The sequence below is a fragment of the Larus michahellis genome, chromosome 6 (genome assembly GCF_964199755.1).
Source record: "Larus michahellis chromosome 6, bLarMic1.1, whole genome shotgun sequence".
Taxonomy (NCBI): Eukaryota; Metazoa; Chordata; class Aves; order Charadriiformes; family Laridae; genus Larus; species Larus michahellis.
The window spans coordinates 15,848,882-15,867,295 of NC_133901.1; the positions used below are offsets into that span (position 1 = coordinate 15,848,882).

At 42.7% G+C, this 18,414-nt stretch overlaps 1 protein-coding gene across 4 annotated transcripts; it reads right to left on the reverse strand.

The window, feature by feature from the left end:
- Window positions 1–346: 346 nt before the first annotated feature.
- Window positions 347–18,272, reverse strand: PPP1R7 (protein phosphatase 1 regulatory subunit 7). 4 transcript variants are annotated; one of them, XM_074591213.1, is made up of 11 exons: window positions 18,170–18,259; window positions 17,400–17,477; window positions 17,112–17,231; window positions 12,717–12,772; window positions 11,688–11,753; window positions 10,924–11,054; window positions 9,892–10,054; window positions 6,320–6,436; window positions 5,236–5,340; window positions 4,413–4,499; window positions 347–743 (listed from the first exon to the last, which is right to left on the reverse strand). In XM_074591213.1, the coding sequence occupies exons 2-11, from the start codon at window positions 17,440–17,442 to the stop codon at window positions 567–569; spliced, it is 1,065 nt and encodes a 354-aa protein (XP_074447314.1). In that variant the 5' UTR covers window positions 17,443–17,477; window positions 18,170–18,259; the 3' UTR covers window positions 347–566. The 4 variants fall into 4 exon arrangements, with proteins under 4 accessions (XP_074447314.1, XP_074447316.1, XP_074447317.1 ...); XM_074591215.1 differs by having other exon boundaries at window positions 17,124–17,231; window positions 18,170–18,244; XM_074591216.1 differs by lacking the exon at window positions 17,400–17,477 and having other exon boundaries at window positions 17,124–17,231; window positions 18,170–18,272.
- Window positions 18,273–18,414: the final 142 nt, after the last annotated feature.

An 18,414-nucleotide genomic window follows, 5' to 3' on the forward strand; every position in this document is an offset into this window, starting at 1 on the left:
AACGAGCTTGCAGATGTGTTTAAAAAAATTGCTACGGGAAGTCTAATCTTCCCCCCACCTCTCCTAAGTTTCACAAACAGATATTTAGCACTGACTGCCACCTGATAACCGAGATGGGCATCTCCATCAGATTCTTCTGCACATCAACACCATCACTGTCTTTCCGCATTTTTTACAGACCACGATTGAGCCTGGATCTGGAAGCGACGTTCGCAAGGATGTGACCAACCTGAAGGTGTGTCAGAGTTGAGAAAAGTCAGCAAGCGGCTCCAAGTGGCTTCAGTCTGTTGGTAAACAATTTCTGGCAAAACCTCTCCCATAAATAACAGACACAAACACCGGGAAGTCTCTTGTGTTAAGATTTAATAATAATAATAATAATAACAACAACATTTCAAAAACAATGAGTGCATTGTACACAAGATCTGGTATTCAGTGCTTTTTATTGACCATTTGCTCTTCGAGTGTCAGTGTACTGAAGACCTGGGGAGTGGTAAGTGGATAAAAAAAACCCAGCTGGGACATTTCTCCGAGGAGGGCAGGAGAGAGAGAGGGCAGCAGGAGGCTCAGAATCGAACAAACGTGGCATCGATCTGCCGGACAGTTGGGAGGGCCAGCATGATTTTGCGCCGGTACTGGGGATCTTTCTGCAAGGGGTTTCGCTCCAGATATACAGTTTCCAAGTTCTTCGCTCCTTTCAGCTCATCCAGGTCGCTCCAGCTCTCGATGAGATTATCATTCATCTGCAGAGCACAAACAGGCACGCTCACACAAACAGACACTCCCAAGGTAAGCCTGGTTAGCAGGAACCTAGCCACACCGACGCTGCTCAGGAGGATCACTACCACCCGGGGGCAACAACGCTGCACAGTCTTCACACACATGTAAGACCACCCTGTCTACATGATCCTTCTCCCCCTGGAACCTCTGAGAAATGCTCTCCTGTCTCACACTCCAGGCCTCGCTAACCCTCTCCAACTTGCCCACGCTGCCCGGGGTTGCCAGTCAAACGCTCCACCCTTCAGACAGCATATCCAGTCCAAGCATTATGCTGGGAAAGACCCAGCAAGACACTGAGACAGTCTCTTTATATAGTGTCCCAGCCTGTTCATTTAAGGGTTGGAAATCTTTATGTCAAGATTTTCTTCCACTGTGACATCTGTATCTTTAATGACTTCCCAGGAAACATTAAAAAACGTCCCAAACTGATGTGAGAAGTGAATTTTTCTTCTCCCCTTTACATCGCTTCCCCACAAAACCTGCTTCTGCCCTCCAGAGAAAGCGCCAAGCTCTCCTCCTGTCAGCCTGGGAGCTGCCTCTCTGCTGGCACTGCAAAGGAATTCCATCCAAGGGGATGAGTGCTTCAACTGCCTGGCAAGGAAGCAAAGCGTGCAAGGCTGGACGTGCTGTCCAGACTAGAGACTTCAGCCACCCGTTGCTTTTGGATGTAGAGGCAGTCACCAGAGCAATACCACTTTTAAATAAAAATAAATAAATAATAATAAAAAAAAAAATCAATGGATTGGCTCTGGCCCCCCTTAACAACTGTTCTTCCTCGCTTCGGGCACCCACGATAACCTGGTAACTTTGTGCACCCTGTTTGCTGCGTGGCAGAGAAGAGCTCCGTTTTCTCCAGCTGCCTCCCTCCAGCTAGTTCAGTGAAAGAAAACTGCTTCATCATCGGGGCTGCCAGTGTTCCAGCTGAAGATGGCTTTGTAGTTAAGACCCTGGACTAAGATTCTGAAGAAAACCTGCCAGCTCTTTCATTCTGCTACAGCTAATCGCAACATTATTTCAGCCAAGTCACTCAACCTTCAGATGTGTCTCAGTCCCTCCACTGGGGAAGTGGCACTGGGAAACTTGTTAGAAGATTCCCACCGTATCTAGGATTTGAAATTCTGCTTCCTTAAGGCGTTAAAGGATTTTGTTACATGGCTTCAGCTCTACAGTCAGTGAAAAAATATAAATTAGTAGATGCAACACTTGTTCACATCAAAGAAAGTTCTGCCCCGCTCTTCATTAAAAAGCATACAACCTTTTTTTTTTTTTCTTAAAAAACCCCCACAGTGTTAAAGTAGAAAAAAGTCAGGAGGGCATCTTCTGGGTTCAGCTAACAGAGCTTGGCCAAATGCTCTGCTTTGACAAAGGACTCTTTAAACACACTACTGTTTTTGCAAAGGAAGTCCAACGAGGTTAGGATCTTCCCTTTGCTTTCTGGAAAACAAGTGGAAACAGCTGTGCAACACCGCCTTCTATAAGCGGGGCAACAGCAAAGAGGAAGACTGGAGGAAACTGCAAAGGATCACGACAGGTCCCAAGCCAGCCACGCTGCACTGTCATTTTTACCGCCCAAAAGATGTTATGTTAAATGGGCTTCTCGGCTCCTGTTATTTAAAGAGTTCCTTATGGAATAGGCACGACCAGGTAACGCTACTAGGCATCTGCTAAGCCACTCTGCAAGATGAGGAAAACAGGCCGAGTAGCCTGGACTCAGCCTCTACCTTGGTTCCGTTTGCAGCTGCTTTCCAACTCCTTTTATCTCAGCCTCTGCCCAAGAGTTTAAATAACTGAACTCCAAGTGACAGACATTAAGCAGCGCAACTCTTATTCTCAGCCTCGACACACAGAAACTCTACAAGAGCTAAAGCGTGTGCCAACTGTGGAATAATTACCAAATTGGCCAAAAATACCAAAGGACAGCATTGTTCACGCATGCAACGCAACATCTGCAATTCCTTGTACGATGCTTGCGAAGCTACATGAGATACGGAATGGAAGATAATTATTCCGTGGCCTTGTCTCATGCAGATACAGGAACGGGATGGTACCATGAAACAGATAAGCTGCCAATTAGCTGCCTGTTCACTAGCCTGAGCCAATATTTTGTCAAATTTTGATGAAATGCTGTCCTTTGTGCCAACTTTGCTCATTATAATACCAAAACACACCTCCATCCTGAAGGCTACCCGCCTCCAAGGTGTGGCCACTCCTTCTTGAGCCTGCGCCCTGAATTTCTCGTAAACTATACCTTTAATTGTGAAGCAAGAGAATTTTACACCAATCATAATACAAGTACGTATGACTAAAGTCACTCAAACTCCACCTTGAAGATAACAAATAGTATAAAAATAGCCCGAGAGAGGGGGGATACCAGGGAAGACACCATCGCGAAGAACTCCATCACTGAGTTCCGGGATGAGTCGACGGGCTGAGCCTTTTTCCCTCGCATAGGGATGCCTTTGGATAAGACTTAGATTATACCGAGTGCTTTCTCGGGAAACTTAAGAAATTTCTCTAGAGAATCTCTTTCCTACATTTATAGCCAGGCTGTGCCGTTTATAACCTTGTCGCGCATTTTGTATATGTAAGAATACAAAGCACGTGCTTTGCAGACAGTGTCTTTATCACCGGCAATCCTAAGAACCTATATATCTGTTGTTTAAATAAACTGCACTGTTTAAGTAGCTAGTCGTTTCGGTTTCCCACTGAACGCGACCAAAGACTCCAGAGTGGCCGTGCTAGTTCATGAGTATGACTAGGCTGAAGGTGCAGTCCGCTATTAGTGTATCCAAATTGTAGTAGTTTAATACATATTAAACGCAATTGGACTGATAATGCTGAATTGGGCATCACTCAGAATTTAAACCTAGCTGCAGCTAGCCTCCCACCTCGGTGAGGAGTGTTAGAACGCAAGGGGGTTTATTTTCTGCCAAAACCACTTTGCCCCTTCTCACACAACACCAGCTCATGAACATCTGCTGCTCTTTCCCCCCAGACATGAGCAGATTTGTACACAGCTCCCAAACACGGCAGGGTACCGATGTTTCAGGAGGGGCTGTCTTGCATATTTCCTGACCAGACTTATGAATGACAAAGGGTTTAGCTATTTAGGGTGCCAGAAACAAACAGAGGGAACCCTAAACAGTCATCTACCTCACAGGAATGGAAGTAAACCAGAAGATGGTTTCATTTGCTTCACATTTATAACGACACAAACACAACAACTCTGCTCTAAACAGGTACTGTGCTCCAGTGCAGTGGTGAGACAGTTATCAGCTTCCCCCCTTACACTGCCACGCTCACCTAAAGAAAGATGAGATCTGCAAAAATAGGACACAGTAGGGCTGTTTCATAACTATCACAAGCATGAAGGCAGGGCCTATTTCCTGGGTAGAGACAGGCTCATCACCACTAAGCAAAGCCCGGCAGAGATTTTTTTTAAGCTCAACTCCTTCCTTTGGGGAAACCATCACATACTCTATCCCTGCGGACTGTCAAGATCTTAAAGCCGGTCAACGGAATGAGAAGCATTTACTCCAAGACGTATGTGTGCACCACCCTCCCACTGCTCCCTATCAGAAGGATTTCTTTCACCATTGTACAGACATTTCAGGGAACAGCTCCAGCCTTACCCAGAATTCCTGCAGCTCTGTTAGGTGACTGATATTTTCAATCTTCTTGATTCTGTTGGATGCAATGTCCAGCATCGTGAGTTTGTTCTAGACAAGCAAACACAAAACCGTTAGACAGGATTTCCTTTCATCTTCTCTGTCCCACTTTGAGGCCCAGAGATGGAAACTGTCAGAAGCAAAAGACACGTTATTGCCAGTTGCTTACATGCAGCACAAGAACTCTCTCTGCCTAAACACAGGAGGGAAGACTGTTTTTAATTAAGCTGGGTTACCCCCCCCCCCCCGATGCCACCTGACAAATGAAAGCAGTTACTGGCCAGATGGCAACTGCCAGCCAAGGGCTCCTAAGAAGTGAGCTTTCCTCATAGTACGTTAAGAGGAGGAATCCATTAAAAATCAGATCACAAGTGTCCTCTTGAGGAGCAGAGCTGAACAAACTTTTTGCAGCAGGAAACTCAACAGTTTTAGAAAAAAGGTTATTTTTCCTGCCTTGCACGCAGCCAACTACGTTCTAGATTGTCTCTATTCTCTGACAATGGCATCTACCGTTGGGTGAGAATGAAAACACTACAGGCTTCTGTAACTTGTGCTTCCCCTCCCCACGTCATGAAAACAATTCTACTGCAGAAGATCCAGAGAAGCTTCACCCATGCAAATTATTTAAACATAACAAATACTTGGATCTTTGTGGTCTTTTCAAAAGACTCGGTCCCCACATGGAACTGGGGACGGCGAGGAACAAAAACTTCCAGGAAAGCACAGCCGCTAACAAGACCGGCACAGGGCAACAGTTCTGTCACACAGTTCGCAAGAGCCTGCTCACATTGTTCTCCAGTCCCTCGATGACTTCGATGCCATTGTGGCTGAGGTACAACTCACGCAAATTCACCAGGCTCTGCAGCCCCTCAATCTTGGTCAGACGGTTATTCTGAAAGTGTAACAGCAGTTTAAGTCCTCTCTAAACAAACCAAAACCCAAGTGAGTTATTGGAGAAAAAGCATTTCTCTGAAGTACGGATGGGAAGGTGAAACAGTCTGCTTGGGCCTGATCTCACGAGCTCAGCTCATCTGATCTCTGTATCACCAATGCACAAAGGAAGTTCCCTGGGAGACAAATCTCAAGGTTTAGAAGAATCCGCCTCTGACCTTCCCATCAAAAGCTGTAGCCTGAAAGTTTTCCATTTGGTGTCTTTAGAAACAACAGGCCTACACATTAATAGCATTCATTCTGTAGGTCTTTTTAATGCAATGGTCAGAAGAGAAGTTACAATACTTTAATCCCAACACACTCTGTTGTATCTATTTCTTTATGTCCTGTAGAATAATGATGCATACAACGCGTACTAAGTATGCCTTTCTTACCAACAGCTGTAAGAGATGTTAGAATGCAGTAACATTGTCATACGGATGTGGAAGAGACTCAATGAAAGAAATCAGCAGAGTATCTTTTATTCCACCTTTTAAAAAGGCAGAAGCTTTCCATAACCATGTTAAAGGACAGATTTCATTTAGCACAGGCTTGTTCACACTTCTTCCCTCTTCAGGAAGAGAGCAGCGACACTGAGCCCACTGCCATTGTAACGACTTCCCTGGAGTAACTCATTTGATGTTACTGCAATATATTAGGAAACAATATTTCAGGAAGGAAATGGAGGGTAACACTAATTTCCTGTTCTCTCTTCCATAAAAATCAAACATTTGTTTTTACTTTTTATCAGTGTCTGTCAATCTCGTTTAGTATGAAAGGATGAGAAAAGCCAGCACAGAGAATATCATACTTTCTTCCAGTACCGGAGTTTGACTCAAACACTGAAGACCTGCTGAATCAGAAGAGCTTATCATAAATTACAAGGTGGTTCACGTAATCAAGGCTGTTCAAAACACAACAGTACAAAGTACAATCAATACCTGTATACTGAGCACAGTCAAGTTTGTCAGTGCATCCAAGTTCTGGAGCTTGGTGATTTTATTCTTTCCAAGGAACAGACTGTCAAGGTTAGCCAAGGTGTCAATGTTTTCAATTGCCTGCAAAGTGACCAGTGGAGACAGCGTTATGGCTGTGATGCAAAACCTCCAACCTGCAGATGCGGCTGGCATTTTATAGCCTTGACCCACGGAGCTGCACTCCTGAGAAACACAAAACTGCCGATTCCACAACACAAAGGCAGGGCCTCCCTTGTGACCCGAGAGCAGAGTAAGCGCAGGACTCTGTGCAGTGACAGTGAACCATAGCCTGTGTGACAGCTGGCTCGTGGCACTAGCATTCACTGATTTTCAGCACGGGTCACGTCGCTTTGTCCCAGCTGTTGCCTCCACTGTCCAGGCAGCAAGAGCAGAGAGTGAAAAGGCTCAGGAAGCAGTGAGGGTGCCACTCCCTGGGCTACGACGTGTTTCCAGGGAAGGAGATACCCATTTGGGAAGCAACAAAAATCTGTCACTAGTGAATGGAAAGAGAGTCCAAGAGGAGAAAATACAATTTGCAAGTTTAGTCCTGACCATCAGCCACTGCATAACACAGTCAGAGGCAAGCTGTTCAGCTTCTCTGCACAACAGTTTCTCTGTCATAAGCAAGGTTAACTGTCTCATGGGTGTATGTGTTAATATAGTTAATTACTGGCTATATATTCATGCTACTGGCAGAGCACACACATACCAAGTGATTTACGTGTTTTAAATAGAGATGCTACTGGCAGAACATACACACTATACCAGTTTAAATCCTGAGCTCAGCCTTCAGTGGGAGAAAATAAGGACCTCTGTGAGGCATCAAGAAGAATCATATTCTTTATTTTTACAAAGAAAGGGGGCACCAGAAAGCAAATAGAAGAGAGAAAAAAGGGGCAAGAAAAGGGAAAAAGGGTGGGCTTAGAAAAGGCTCCTGTAAAGAGAAGGAAAAAAAAATATTATTTTTTTCCAGGGGAAAGCCTCTTAATTCAAAAAAATGGTGCTGTTAAGAGAGACAAGAATCTTAAAACCAGACTTCATCTCACAGAAGAACAGTAATACGGATATAGATACACACAGAGCTATGCATCTGTGCTCAAGTACCTTGTGACATCTCAGCTTTTCCACATCCTGCCTGCTTGGAAGAGTTTCAGGGATTAGTAGTGCTGGTGAGACAAGCTACTGAGTCCTAGCATCACTTAGATTATTCTATGTGTGCACATTTATCCGCGTGTGTATGAAGCAAGGAAGAGGAAGATGGACACAAACACACACACTATCTATTTATATACGTACTCTGTAAAGGAAAGAAGCTCTTCAAGCTCTATCCCACAATTGCCAACAGATTCAACGTAAGGTGTTTATCAGCCCAGATTTGGATTCACCCTCCTTCTAGCCTGTGGACTTACCCCTGTTTTCACCTTGCAAGAAAGTGATAGCTTTGTTGCTCACTGGTAGCTCCCTCAACCCTGAGGAGGAAACACTCGTGACTCTCAGGATACTGAGAGGAAATAATCACGGGGAAAAAACCCAAAATATTTAAAAGCTATGAAAACGCCACACTTAGTATGAAACAGATGGACATGAGGGGGAAAAAACCTAATGAAAAAAATACAGAAATGCTTGCCTTACAGTTGCCTCAGTTCAGCTTTGGGAAAAAAGCACGAAATGCATCAGCTCAACCATAAAGTTGTTCTTCCCCACCATTCATACAAAAGGAGCAGAACTACGAGTGCTTAGTAAGTCATGCCAGACTCCAGGGCAAGTGCACTCTGAAAGGTTAGAGTGTGTGGCAAACTAAGACAGCATTACTGCAGAAGCTTTAACGCACAGGGGATGACTATGTCAGGCACCTCAGAGCCAAGAACGCTACCTGAACAGACAGTCCACAGGCTTTTACCCTAAAGAGTGAAGGATATGCCCACCTTAGTACATAGCACAATAAAGCACATTAAAGCACGTACCAGGCCGCCCTACTAACAGAAAATTATTAAGAGTTCTAGGTGCCCCCAAATAACATGAGATGTATTTCATCATGCCCAGCCTAGGCGCAGGGTACTCACTCCAGTAAAGCAATTAGAAGCATAGAGCAGTGCTGTTTGAAGAAGCCAGAATCGAATTAACAGATGAACAGAAAAAATGCTAGAAGTAAAGCAATTTAAGAAGCTCATGTTAACCATACAGTAATAACTTTGGATTTTTTGGCTGTTTTGTTAATATGCTCAGGCTCAACACTGAGAAAACACCCATAAGTCAAATCTAACCCAGTTGTTTAAAAGATATTCTTTGGCTTGACAACATTAGCGTTCATGTACCACCTAAGTATCAATTCATAAATCTAGCCGGATTTTTTTTCCAGAAGGTAATGATGCTTAGATACAAATACAGTACAGTCTTGCTTAATATAAGGATCAGTATGCTTAGCCTGTTATGTTTCTGAATACAGGAAAGTACATCTCTCTCTAACTCATGTTCCCCCAACCTATGCAAACTCTAAGGTTCCTAAGCACTTATGTGATCTGGCTGATGTTCTCACACTCTGGATTTATTCACCTAAGTAACTTAATTTGCAAAGGAGAAATTCCTTTGGATGGAAAAGGATTCAGTCCAGTTTAGCTTTAGGAGCAAAATAAAGTCTTTTCATTTCACAAAAGCAGCACACATTTCTGCCTTAAAAGTCTGTTTATAATAGCTGAAGTTTCCTTCTTTTCTAGAAGGAGAAGTGTGCTTCCACAAAGCTTGAAATACAGAGGGCAAACAGTTCTTTTCCTATTTGCTCTTCCAGCATAACAAGGAATTTTTCACAGATTGCCTAAGTTGGCACTTCCCACTTACAATTTTAAGGTTGAAATGCACTCAGCTGTTACAAGTATTTTCTAAAGCCTATATAATTGAAAAAGCTTCTAAAAAATTAATAGTTAATTTAATGTCTCCGTAAGGACAGGAGAGACTACTCAGAACTGCTTCCCTGTAAGTGGCACAGATTTTAAATCATCTAAATTGAAGAAGTCACAAACTGCACAATAAAAAAAAAAAAGTCATCAGCAGAACAGTACCAGGTTTTTGAGATATTTCAGAGCAAAGTCCCAAGAAAAATCTTTTTCCTGAGTGAGACTAACCTGCTACATCAGTCATCAATTACACATACAAATCAAACTAGAATGAAATTCACATTCAATAGGTTTTATCAACACACTGCCAGCCTCTAGGAAGGTAAAAGAAAACACTAATTGCTAGCGTTGATAGGCTTGGCTCTCTAGCAGGAGGAAACCATCATCTGCAAAAGGCAACACACAGGGAATGCATGAGTTCATTAAAGAGAGAAATTCATAAATAGTAATTCAGTAGCCAGGCACTACATGCATTCATAATTAAAGGATCCAGCATGAGCAGCAATAAGCAATTACACATTAAATGACTGGAACAATAAAAAGAACAAAATTGCAAGTAAGAGTCAATGAAGTGCACTTTCAGAAAAGGCACTTCAGCCAAAGAGCTCAAACCTCTCTAGCTAACACCTTGTAGAGCAAGCCTACCCGAATTCGATTGGATCCCAACTCTAACATCTGTAGCATCTGCAAGCTGCTCAAATTCTCGATTTTGCTGATTTTGTTGTTGACAAGGAAGAGTTTTTTAAGTTGGGTAAGCCGATCTAGTCCTTCAATGTGTCGCAGAACGTTAAAGGAGATGTCCAGGATCCTAAGGTAAAACAAAACAAAGGTCTCTTCAGTACATCGTGGATGATTCTGGAAGAGGCACTTGTGAATTGGTGGGGAACCTCACTATCTGCAGACATCAAGCACTTTGCTAGGCCTTGAAGCTAGAGTGGTAAGTGTCATACCTTTTTATCAGAAATGACAACAAATACAACTTTCAAAATACTTCTACTGCATCAGGGGGTAAAAAAAAAAAAAAAAGGCCATCATTTTTGCCAGCCATGGAGCTACCATTATGGGAGGAAGCCAGTCTTCAGTACTACATATTTCTTGGGAAAGGTATGTGCCTACAAGATCTGCCTCTGATAGGACTACATCAAGGCCTCCCATAAGCATGAAGCAGTTAAGACTCTGGAGAAGTAGGTCACTCCTCCTCACCCCCAGGAGGACAGTGCTGTACTGTATCTCCAGAGTGATCACAGCCAAGTGCCAGAAACTGGGAAGAGCCCTACTCCTTCCCTAACACCCCCCAGAAAATGTCCTAGTCTCACCTGAAATATCTTGTCACTTTCTGCAGGAATAAACACACATTATGGAGCTCTCGCTGCCAAGAGCAAGGAGTGCCTGAGCGCTTCAATACCTGCACAGAAGCTGCAGCCACCTATCATTCTCACTGCCTTATACAGCACACGTTTCATTTCCAGCTGACTGTCCCTGGTGAGCTTCAGGATTATGAACCTACTTTACTGCACAGGTTGAATACCAATGGAGAACAGATATTATCCTTCATAGAGCACGCAAGTGAATCATGAGAAAGGCCTGGGTGACAAATACTGGAATAAGTACAGTATGAGTAACTCAATGAGCAGCAAACCACCCTCAGCCTAATCCTGATGGTTCCCCTGGACTCACTCAAGTTCCACTAGAGACTCCAAGTTCTCGATCTTCCGAATTTGATTGTCATAGAGATCCAGTTCCCGCAAGGTCTGCAATTGCTCCAGGTTCTCAATGTGTTTAATCAAATTCTGACGGAGACAGAGAGTCTAATAGTTGGGGAAAAGTTTAAAAAACAAACAGGAAAATGGATATGAATGACAGCATGTAATGCCTTTTGCCACACAGACAATAAGGTAGGGGTTCGCCTCCCCCCGCATTGGTTTTTGCTGTTTTTTTTTTCGTTTGGGTTTGTTTGTTTGTTTTAATAGAATCTTTCCTTGTTGTATTCCAACTCTACAGAAGAAAATCTTTTTACCACGAAGATGGTCAGACACTAGAACAGCAGCCCAGAGAGGCTATGTAATCTCCACTTTTGGAAATACTCAAGAGCTTGATTGGAGAAGACCTTACGCAGCATCCTCTAAATGGATGATGCTTTGAGGAGATGTTTACTAAAGACCTCCAGAGGTCCAATCTACATTATTCTATGTTAAACGTGCTGTGCAAGTACAGAATGTATCTCTTAGGATGAGCCCTGATGCATTGTCTCTCATTCACTTCCAAAACCAACTTGCAAAACCCCAGGATTTTTATTACTACTTGACAAATGGGTAACCACTACCCCCTTCAGTTAAACATGAAGTGAACTTGTTAGGATCTCAGCCAAAGAGACTCCTCTATCTGTCCTCTTATAGGTTAGGTATGCAAAATCTCCAGTTACAACTCCCTAGGGCAGTTACCTTCACTTTCTTGAGCACCTCAAATCCTTCAATCTTGCCAATTCGGAAATGATTCAAGTCAACGTCCTGAAAGAGAAATAGAGAGATTCAGCAGCTGTTTCAAAACACTCTTCAAAGATCAACCTGGTACTTTGTTCTAAGGAAAATTAGAGTCTTACAAAATGTGCAGCTCATTAAAACTCCCCTTCAAAGAGCTTGTGAAAACTGGGTTTGGCACATGATTTTACCACCACAGATGAAGCACGTGGCCTAAGCTTGTCAGTTGCAAACACAGCATCTGCAAAAAGGCAACAGCCCTCTCCTGAGTCTGAGTATTGTTATGCCAAAATTAGAAGTCTTTTGCAGTAAATTGTGAATTTACTGAGACAGACCAATTCTGCTGTCTAGCATGAATAAAGCGTCACATAAAATTCTTTTACCCACTTTGCTAGGGCACATCTTGCTATTTCCAGTTCCAGGTCTCAGATGAACAGGAACCACTGACAGTTCAAGTAAACTGGTGGTTCTGTGAACATTAACTCTGCGCTGGCAATCAGCTGATGCACTTCACATGTGCACCGCCCAGCCCCAGATGTTCCGGTTTTGCAGGTCAGTCAAAGAGAAATAGAGCACTTCACCACTCAAGCTCAAAAACTCTCCAGCTAACAGGCTCATGAGGCTGCCAATGTCAAGGCACACAGCTGGTTAAGCAGCTATGCCTATTACAAATCATGGGTCTGACAGCAACAATCATTTCATTAAAGATATTCTCACAAAAGCTCGTAGCCCATAAATAATGCTTGCAGCATAGCCCCATTTTCAGTGCCTTCATGCTTCATTTAAAATTCTACATTATTAACAAGACGCTTCAGCTACTGATCAAGAATAAAACGCCTCTACTTCTAGTCTAAAGGCTCTGATCTCCTGGGAAGATCACGACAGCCAGTGCCTTCAGAAGAATTAGATCTTTTAACCAGGTTTCAATACTTGCCTTTGCCTTCCTTTTCTTCCTGCTGTATAAAGCCCATAAGGACAAAAATCTGCCTTTACCTCAGCTTCTGGGTCCAGGCTAATTGTCTCCATGTCCACTGGTGTCTCTGCTTCTCCTGCAGAAGAGGCAAATACATTAAACTTCTGCTATTTGATAGCTAAAGGCAAGACAATAATGGCTAGCATCTGGAGAGACAAAGGGAGCAAATGCTCCTCAAAAGAAGAAACACACAAAATGAACAGTTCAGATATTCTGCTGCATTAAAAATACACTTCACCTATTTGGCTTTCATCATGACAGCTCGCCATGAAAAAAAACTTTCTTAACAACAGAATTTCATGCCTAGATGCAAAAGACAGAGAGAACAGCACCTTCCCTGGCCTGCCTGTGTGGCTACTGAATAATGGTGGCTTAAAACTGATCTGGGCAGTATACCTTTTCTTTACGCTTAAGGCGATCATCCCTCTGAAGATACACCATCCAAAGCGTCTTGTGCTCCTCCAACAACCTAACCCAACATTGTCAAGAAGGAATCTAAACTGTCTAGTGATAGTGCCAGGAATGACCAAGCATCTCAGCAACACCACCCTTCAGCTGTTCTTTCATAAATACTGCCAGTTTATGTCAGTGTTATGCACACTTTGGCGTGGACCTCCCTTCTTTTGTTTGGCTGAACTCACTGATATGCTAGTAAACATAATCACACCGCATACATTTTCTTGGGAAATGCCTTTATAGCTATGGAAGACAGCCCAACATTTGCTGTGCCTCTATCATAGCACAAGAGGGAGCAAAGTTTACTGAATAGATTCATGCTGAATAATTCATGCCTGATTCCCATTTCTTGAAGAAGGTGTCCTGGTTGCATCAATTTCCAAAGAAAGTCTAATTCGACTTTGCAAAACAAACATATGAAGCACAACCCCTTTCCATTTCCTGTGTGTAGCTTCTGTACGTACTACCAAAACCCAAGGAACTTTACAGTCAAATCCCAAAGCCTTTTGCATTAACTCCTGCATTACTGTATGCAACCTCATTCGATTAACCCAGAAATAATGACTACTTTTATAGCTCACCGTGGTTATAACATTCTTGTAAACACCAAACGTCCCCTATACTTAACAAGTGTTTTTCGTACTGATCCTTGGCATTGTAAGTAGTATTGTAAAGATGAACAGTACAAGCATTACAATTTCTAATACTGCAATCAAACTCCAAGGTTTTGACAGCTCCACACACCATCATTTACTTTGCTGTATTTGGGCTACTCCTCTTGCCTGGGCATTCAAAGAGGAAAGAGCACTAACTGAACTGACTTACAGCAGTTAAGACTGAAAAGGAATCTTCCGTCCCTCATCTTTTAATGTTTTTTATAGCATAAATTAGCAGGGAGCATAAAGTATATTTTGAGGATGCAAAATGACCTGCTAGGCGTGATGATATTGAATGGCAGTGTAGAAATGCCACCAAAACCGACAGGCGTGCATATGCCTGTCTGCATTTTAGCAGTGGGCAACACTTGAATTTTCTTAATTTTCTTCCAGATCAGGAGCTATGGACTTCGGCAGGCGAGCGCGATACACTACCCTGCTGCTACCAAGGCTACACCTCTTTGACCTATTTCTAGGGAGCAAGGTGCTGTCAGTACAAAGTGCTCCAAGCCAAACAAGCTCCCTTGTAAGCCAACAGGAACGCAGCCAAAGTTTGCCACAACAGTTACTTGAGATATCACATTAAAAAAAATAATTAAAAAAAAAAAATCGAACTATTCCCCTTGTATTAAGTTGTACTAGCAGTAAGTTAGTGCTCAAAAGGAACTTCTCCTTTTGAGACTTTAAAGTTTCCCAACAGTAAAGCCAGTCATGCACTCAGTAAAAAAAGTCTGTCATCCAAAAAAAAAAATTCAAGTAAAAAAAAATAATCTTTCAACCTGTTTGGCTGGCAGGCTTCTCTATAAAATTACATATTTCTTCACAGCACCCATTACAGACCATTTACACACGTTTGATTTTGGCAATGTGTTAAATACTCTGTTCTGGGTTCTGTCAAAGGGTAGCTGAGAATGAAGGAACTTCATCGATACAAGAACATCCCCTCCTCCTATTTTTGTCATATGGCTTTGAGTGACCAGTCCCGGTAGAGCCAGTGTGGGGAAAAAAGCACACAAGTCTGAAGGCACAAAACCAAATCACACAGCACATGTGTATCGAATTCACTGAAATAAAAGCAATTTAAAATTGAACACAGACGCACTGGCATTTACGCAATAGGACCAACTCTCATAAACTTTATGTATTGCATATAAAACACGCTCCACATTGCAGTCTGAGATGTGTATACTGATAACACTGATAAATCAGTATTGGTATAATAATGTTAAAATACATTTTCTCTCAAAGAAGAGAAATAAAAATGGTTCTAGCAAATTTACAGTCCTATCAATTGTCAACCAACATTTTATTTATCAACCAAGTGGACATAAAAGACCCTAAACTGACCCTTCTACAGTCACTTCACAAACGGAACTGTAATTTCACTTTCATGCAGTAAATATGCAAACAGTGTTTTAGTCCACAATTTTTAATGCAGCAAGTTTCTCAAGGGGGAAAAAACATTGCTTTGGCAGTGAAGTTACTTAAACGAATTTTTGTGTAACCCATGCCTGCGAGCTACACAGCTTTGCAGATGTAGGAAAAAAATACCACATTCAGGAAACCCAAATTCCGCAGTACGGAACAGTAGTTACTGAGTTACATAAGTTCACATTACCACAAGCATTTATAGCAATTAAAAGCTTAACTATGCTTTTTAACCACACATGCATGAAAAATACAAATAGCTAAGTTATAAGCTTTCTAAACAGAAGCGCTATTCCTCAGACAGTTAGCTAAATTATAAATATGAAATTTCATCTGCTTGACCTCTTTCTATTTACGATCTTCTGTGGAAAATGCAGAAAACTCATTTTCCTTTCAGCTGAGAAACAAAAAAGCTGGCTGCGGAAACTAACTCAAATGTTCCAAAATTATTCCTCTGCTTGGTTTCTGCCCTAGAAGTTTTATGAATCCTTTGGATTCAGTTTGGAAGAAGAAAAAGTAACACTACATCAATTAGTATCCAATGTAATTAAGCCGCCAAATCTGAATGTCTTTTTCTTGCTTTCATTGGAATACAAGTATGTCACTTGCGGTATTTTCTCCAATATTATAATTCCCAGGGGAACAACATACAAAATATAACCTCAAGTGCACAGCTAAATTACGTCAGCTGAACAAACACTCAGTGTTACATGCATGCAAAGGAAAACTGTGACTGACTGATCTGAATGGTTGTATTGATCATATAGTGGTTGGAATGTACAATTAGCGAGGCGTGCTTTTATGCTATTACAAACATCACCACAGCATTTTTTAATTAATATTAGGTTTTGGTTTGTTTGGTTTTTTTTTTTTTTTTTTTACACGATCAACAATACCTAGAGAGAGAACATTTATAGTTAGGAGACGAGATTTAAAATTCTCAAAATATTTTTCTACTTTGGAAAATACCTTTGCAAATTCCAATGGGCAAGGTTAAGATTAGGAGGGATCTGCAGTAGATGCACAGTCAAAAAGGATTAAAATTTGCTGCAGAATATTTATTATTTCACTTTCATTTCCAAACCAATAATAGTCACATGAACGTATCTACCAAAGGGATGCTATTACACCTCAGACTGTCAGCTAGCACCAAAAGCCCAGATAATATTGCCACGCAGGGTCTTCAGAGATGGAGCTGCTCTGACAAATTCTATGCAAGCTACTGAAAAGCAAACCTTTCCATCAAACACGCACAGGCTTAAAAAGAGTCCGTCAACATTTCTACCCAATGTTCTAATACAAACGGTAAAAATAGTTGCAAAAGTTTAAAGTCAAGATTATGCAAACAGATATAATTTTGATAACTAAAAAAAAACCCAAACTGATACCTTCTTTCACTCTATCTGGAAATAGTATTCTTCGCCTTCCAAAGGAATCTGTCAACTCTTTAGGTAAAAAACTACATACACTAAAGCAGAATTATGGGAAGCTGTTTCTATCTAACAAACATTTCCAGCATCCTTCAACAGAAAGTTACTATGTTTCCACACACCAAAAAAAAAATTAATAAAGGTGTTTTGCATTTTGGTATTAAAGATTTCAAAGAGAAACGTGGATGGATAAATAAATAAAAAAACCCTCAGAGATTTAATATCAGCCATTCCATAAAAAGAAGGCGCCTTTATTTTAGCAATGATAACGCTATAATGTATTTATTTTTAAAGAAGATTGCTCTAGGGCAGATTCACATTGCTCACTAACATAGATAAAACCATCACGTGGCCACAAGAAACACAAAGAAATGGTACACACACGCTACTGTAAACACTAGTAAGACGACACTTCCTAACAGGATGATTTAGGTTGGCAAAGTACCTGTGTTCTCACCATTCTGCTCATCTCTCAGGCTCTGCTGACTGAGGTCTGTTACTAAGCGAACTGCTTGCTTCTTCCCTTCTTCATCTCCAGACTCCTCTGATTCAATCCGCTTATCAACTGTGTAAGATACATAATAGCAGAATTAGGCTATTTTCAGCAGTGGGATAGGGGGGAAGAAGTAACAAGCAGGTATAATAACCAGGATTCACATATATCACTATGCAGTTAGTAGAAATCCTAAATTAGCTAAATTAAAGGTTTAGTCTTAAATAAAAGGCCTCTTACCCCTTGTTTCTACTTTGATTTTGGGTGCACTTTTTCCTCCCATCACATCTTCCTAAAACCAACAATCTGGGAAGAAGACTGGAGGAAAAAGGAAATTTCTTAGATCAATGAAGTGCAATTCCAAAGATTACGGAGATGGAATTAGAACTATTACATTTTAAAAGCTTTTAGAAAAAAAATCAGTATCATGTACAATAGTACCAATGACACAAAGAAGTAAAGGCATCAAAAATAAATAAGAGATCCCTGCAGATAAAAGCAACCGTCTCCCCAGCACAACCTGCGAGATCCCTTCACCATTTACCCAGACACAACTCTGATGTCCACCCTGGCCCTGGGGACCTGAAGCTCCTCGCTCCTCTTCCTCCCCCCCCGCTTCAGCATTTCCTCTCGTTTCACAGGGCGACTGAGGAAAAGCATCGCCATGCCAGGGGACTTCTTTCTTATTATCTTTAATTTTTACGTCACGGTCATCGCCACAAAACCATTTCTTCCACCTTTGGCGCGTGGAGCCCCCGGGGAGGGGGAAGGCATCAACGCCAGGCCCCAGGTAACGCACCCACCGCCCCCCCGGCCCGGGCGGCCCACCGCGGCTCGGCGGCCAGCCAGGGCTCGCTTCCCCCCAGGGCAGTAGCCCTCGGGGTGGACACCCGGGGGCTGCCCGGCCGCGGAGGGACCACAAGCCCCACCGCACGCAGCTGGCAGCCACCCTCGGGCCGTCCCAAGTCCCTCAGCGGCCGCGGTCGTGCCGGTCCCCGACGGACTCTCACCCTCCATCATCTCCTGCGGTCCCTCTGCGCTCTCCGCCGCCATATTGCCTCTCCTCCCACCGCCCCCTTCCGGAAACCGCCTCAACTGTCACCTCAGCCAATCAGAACTCACGGCTGGTGAGAGACCGCAGCCAATCACCTCTGCAGTTGCCGCGCTGAGGGGGCGGGACAGTGGCCTGGCCACCGCCGCCAGCGCGCATGCGCAGGCCTCGCGGCCCTCTGGGAGTTGTAGTTCCCCGCAGGCC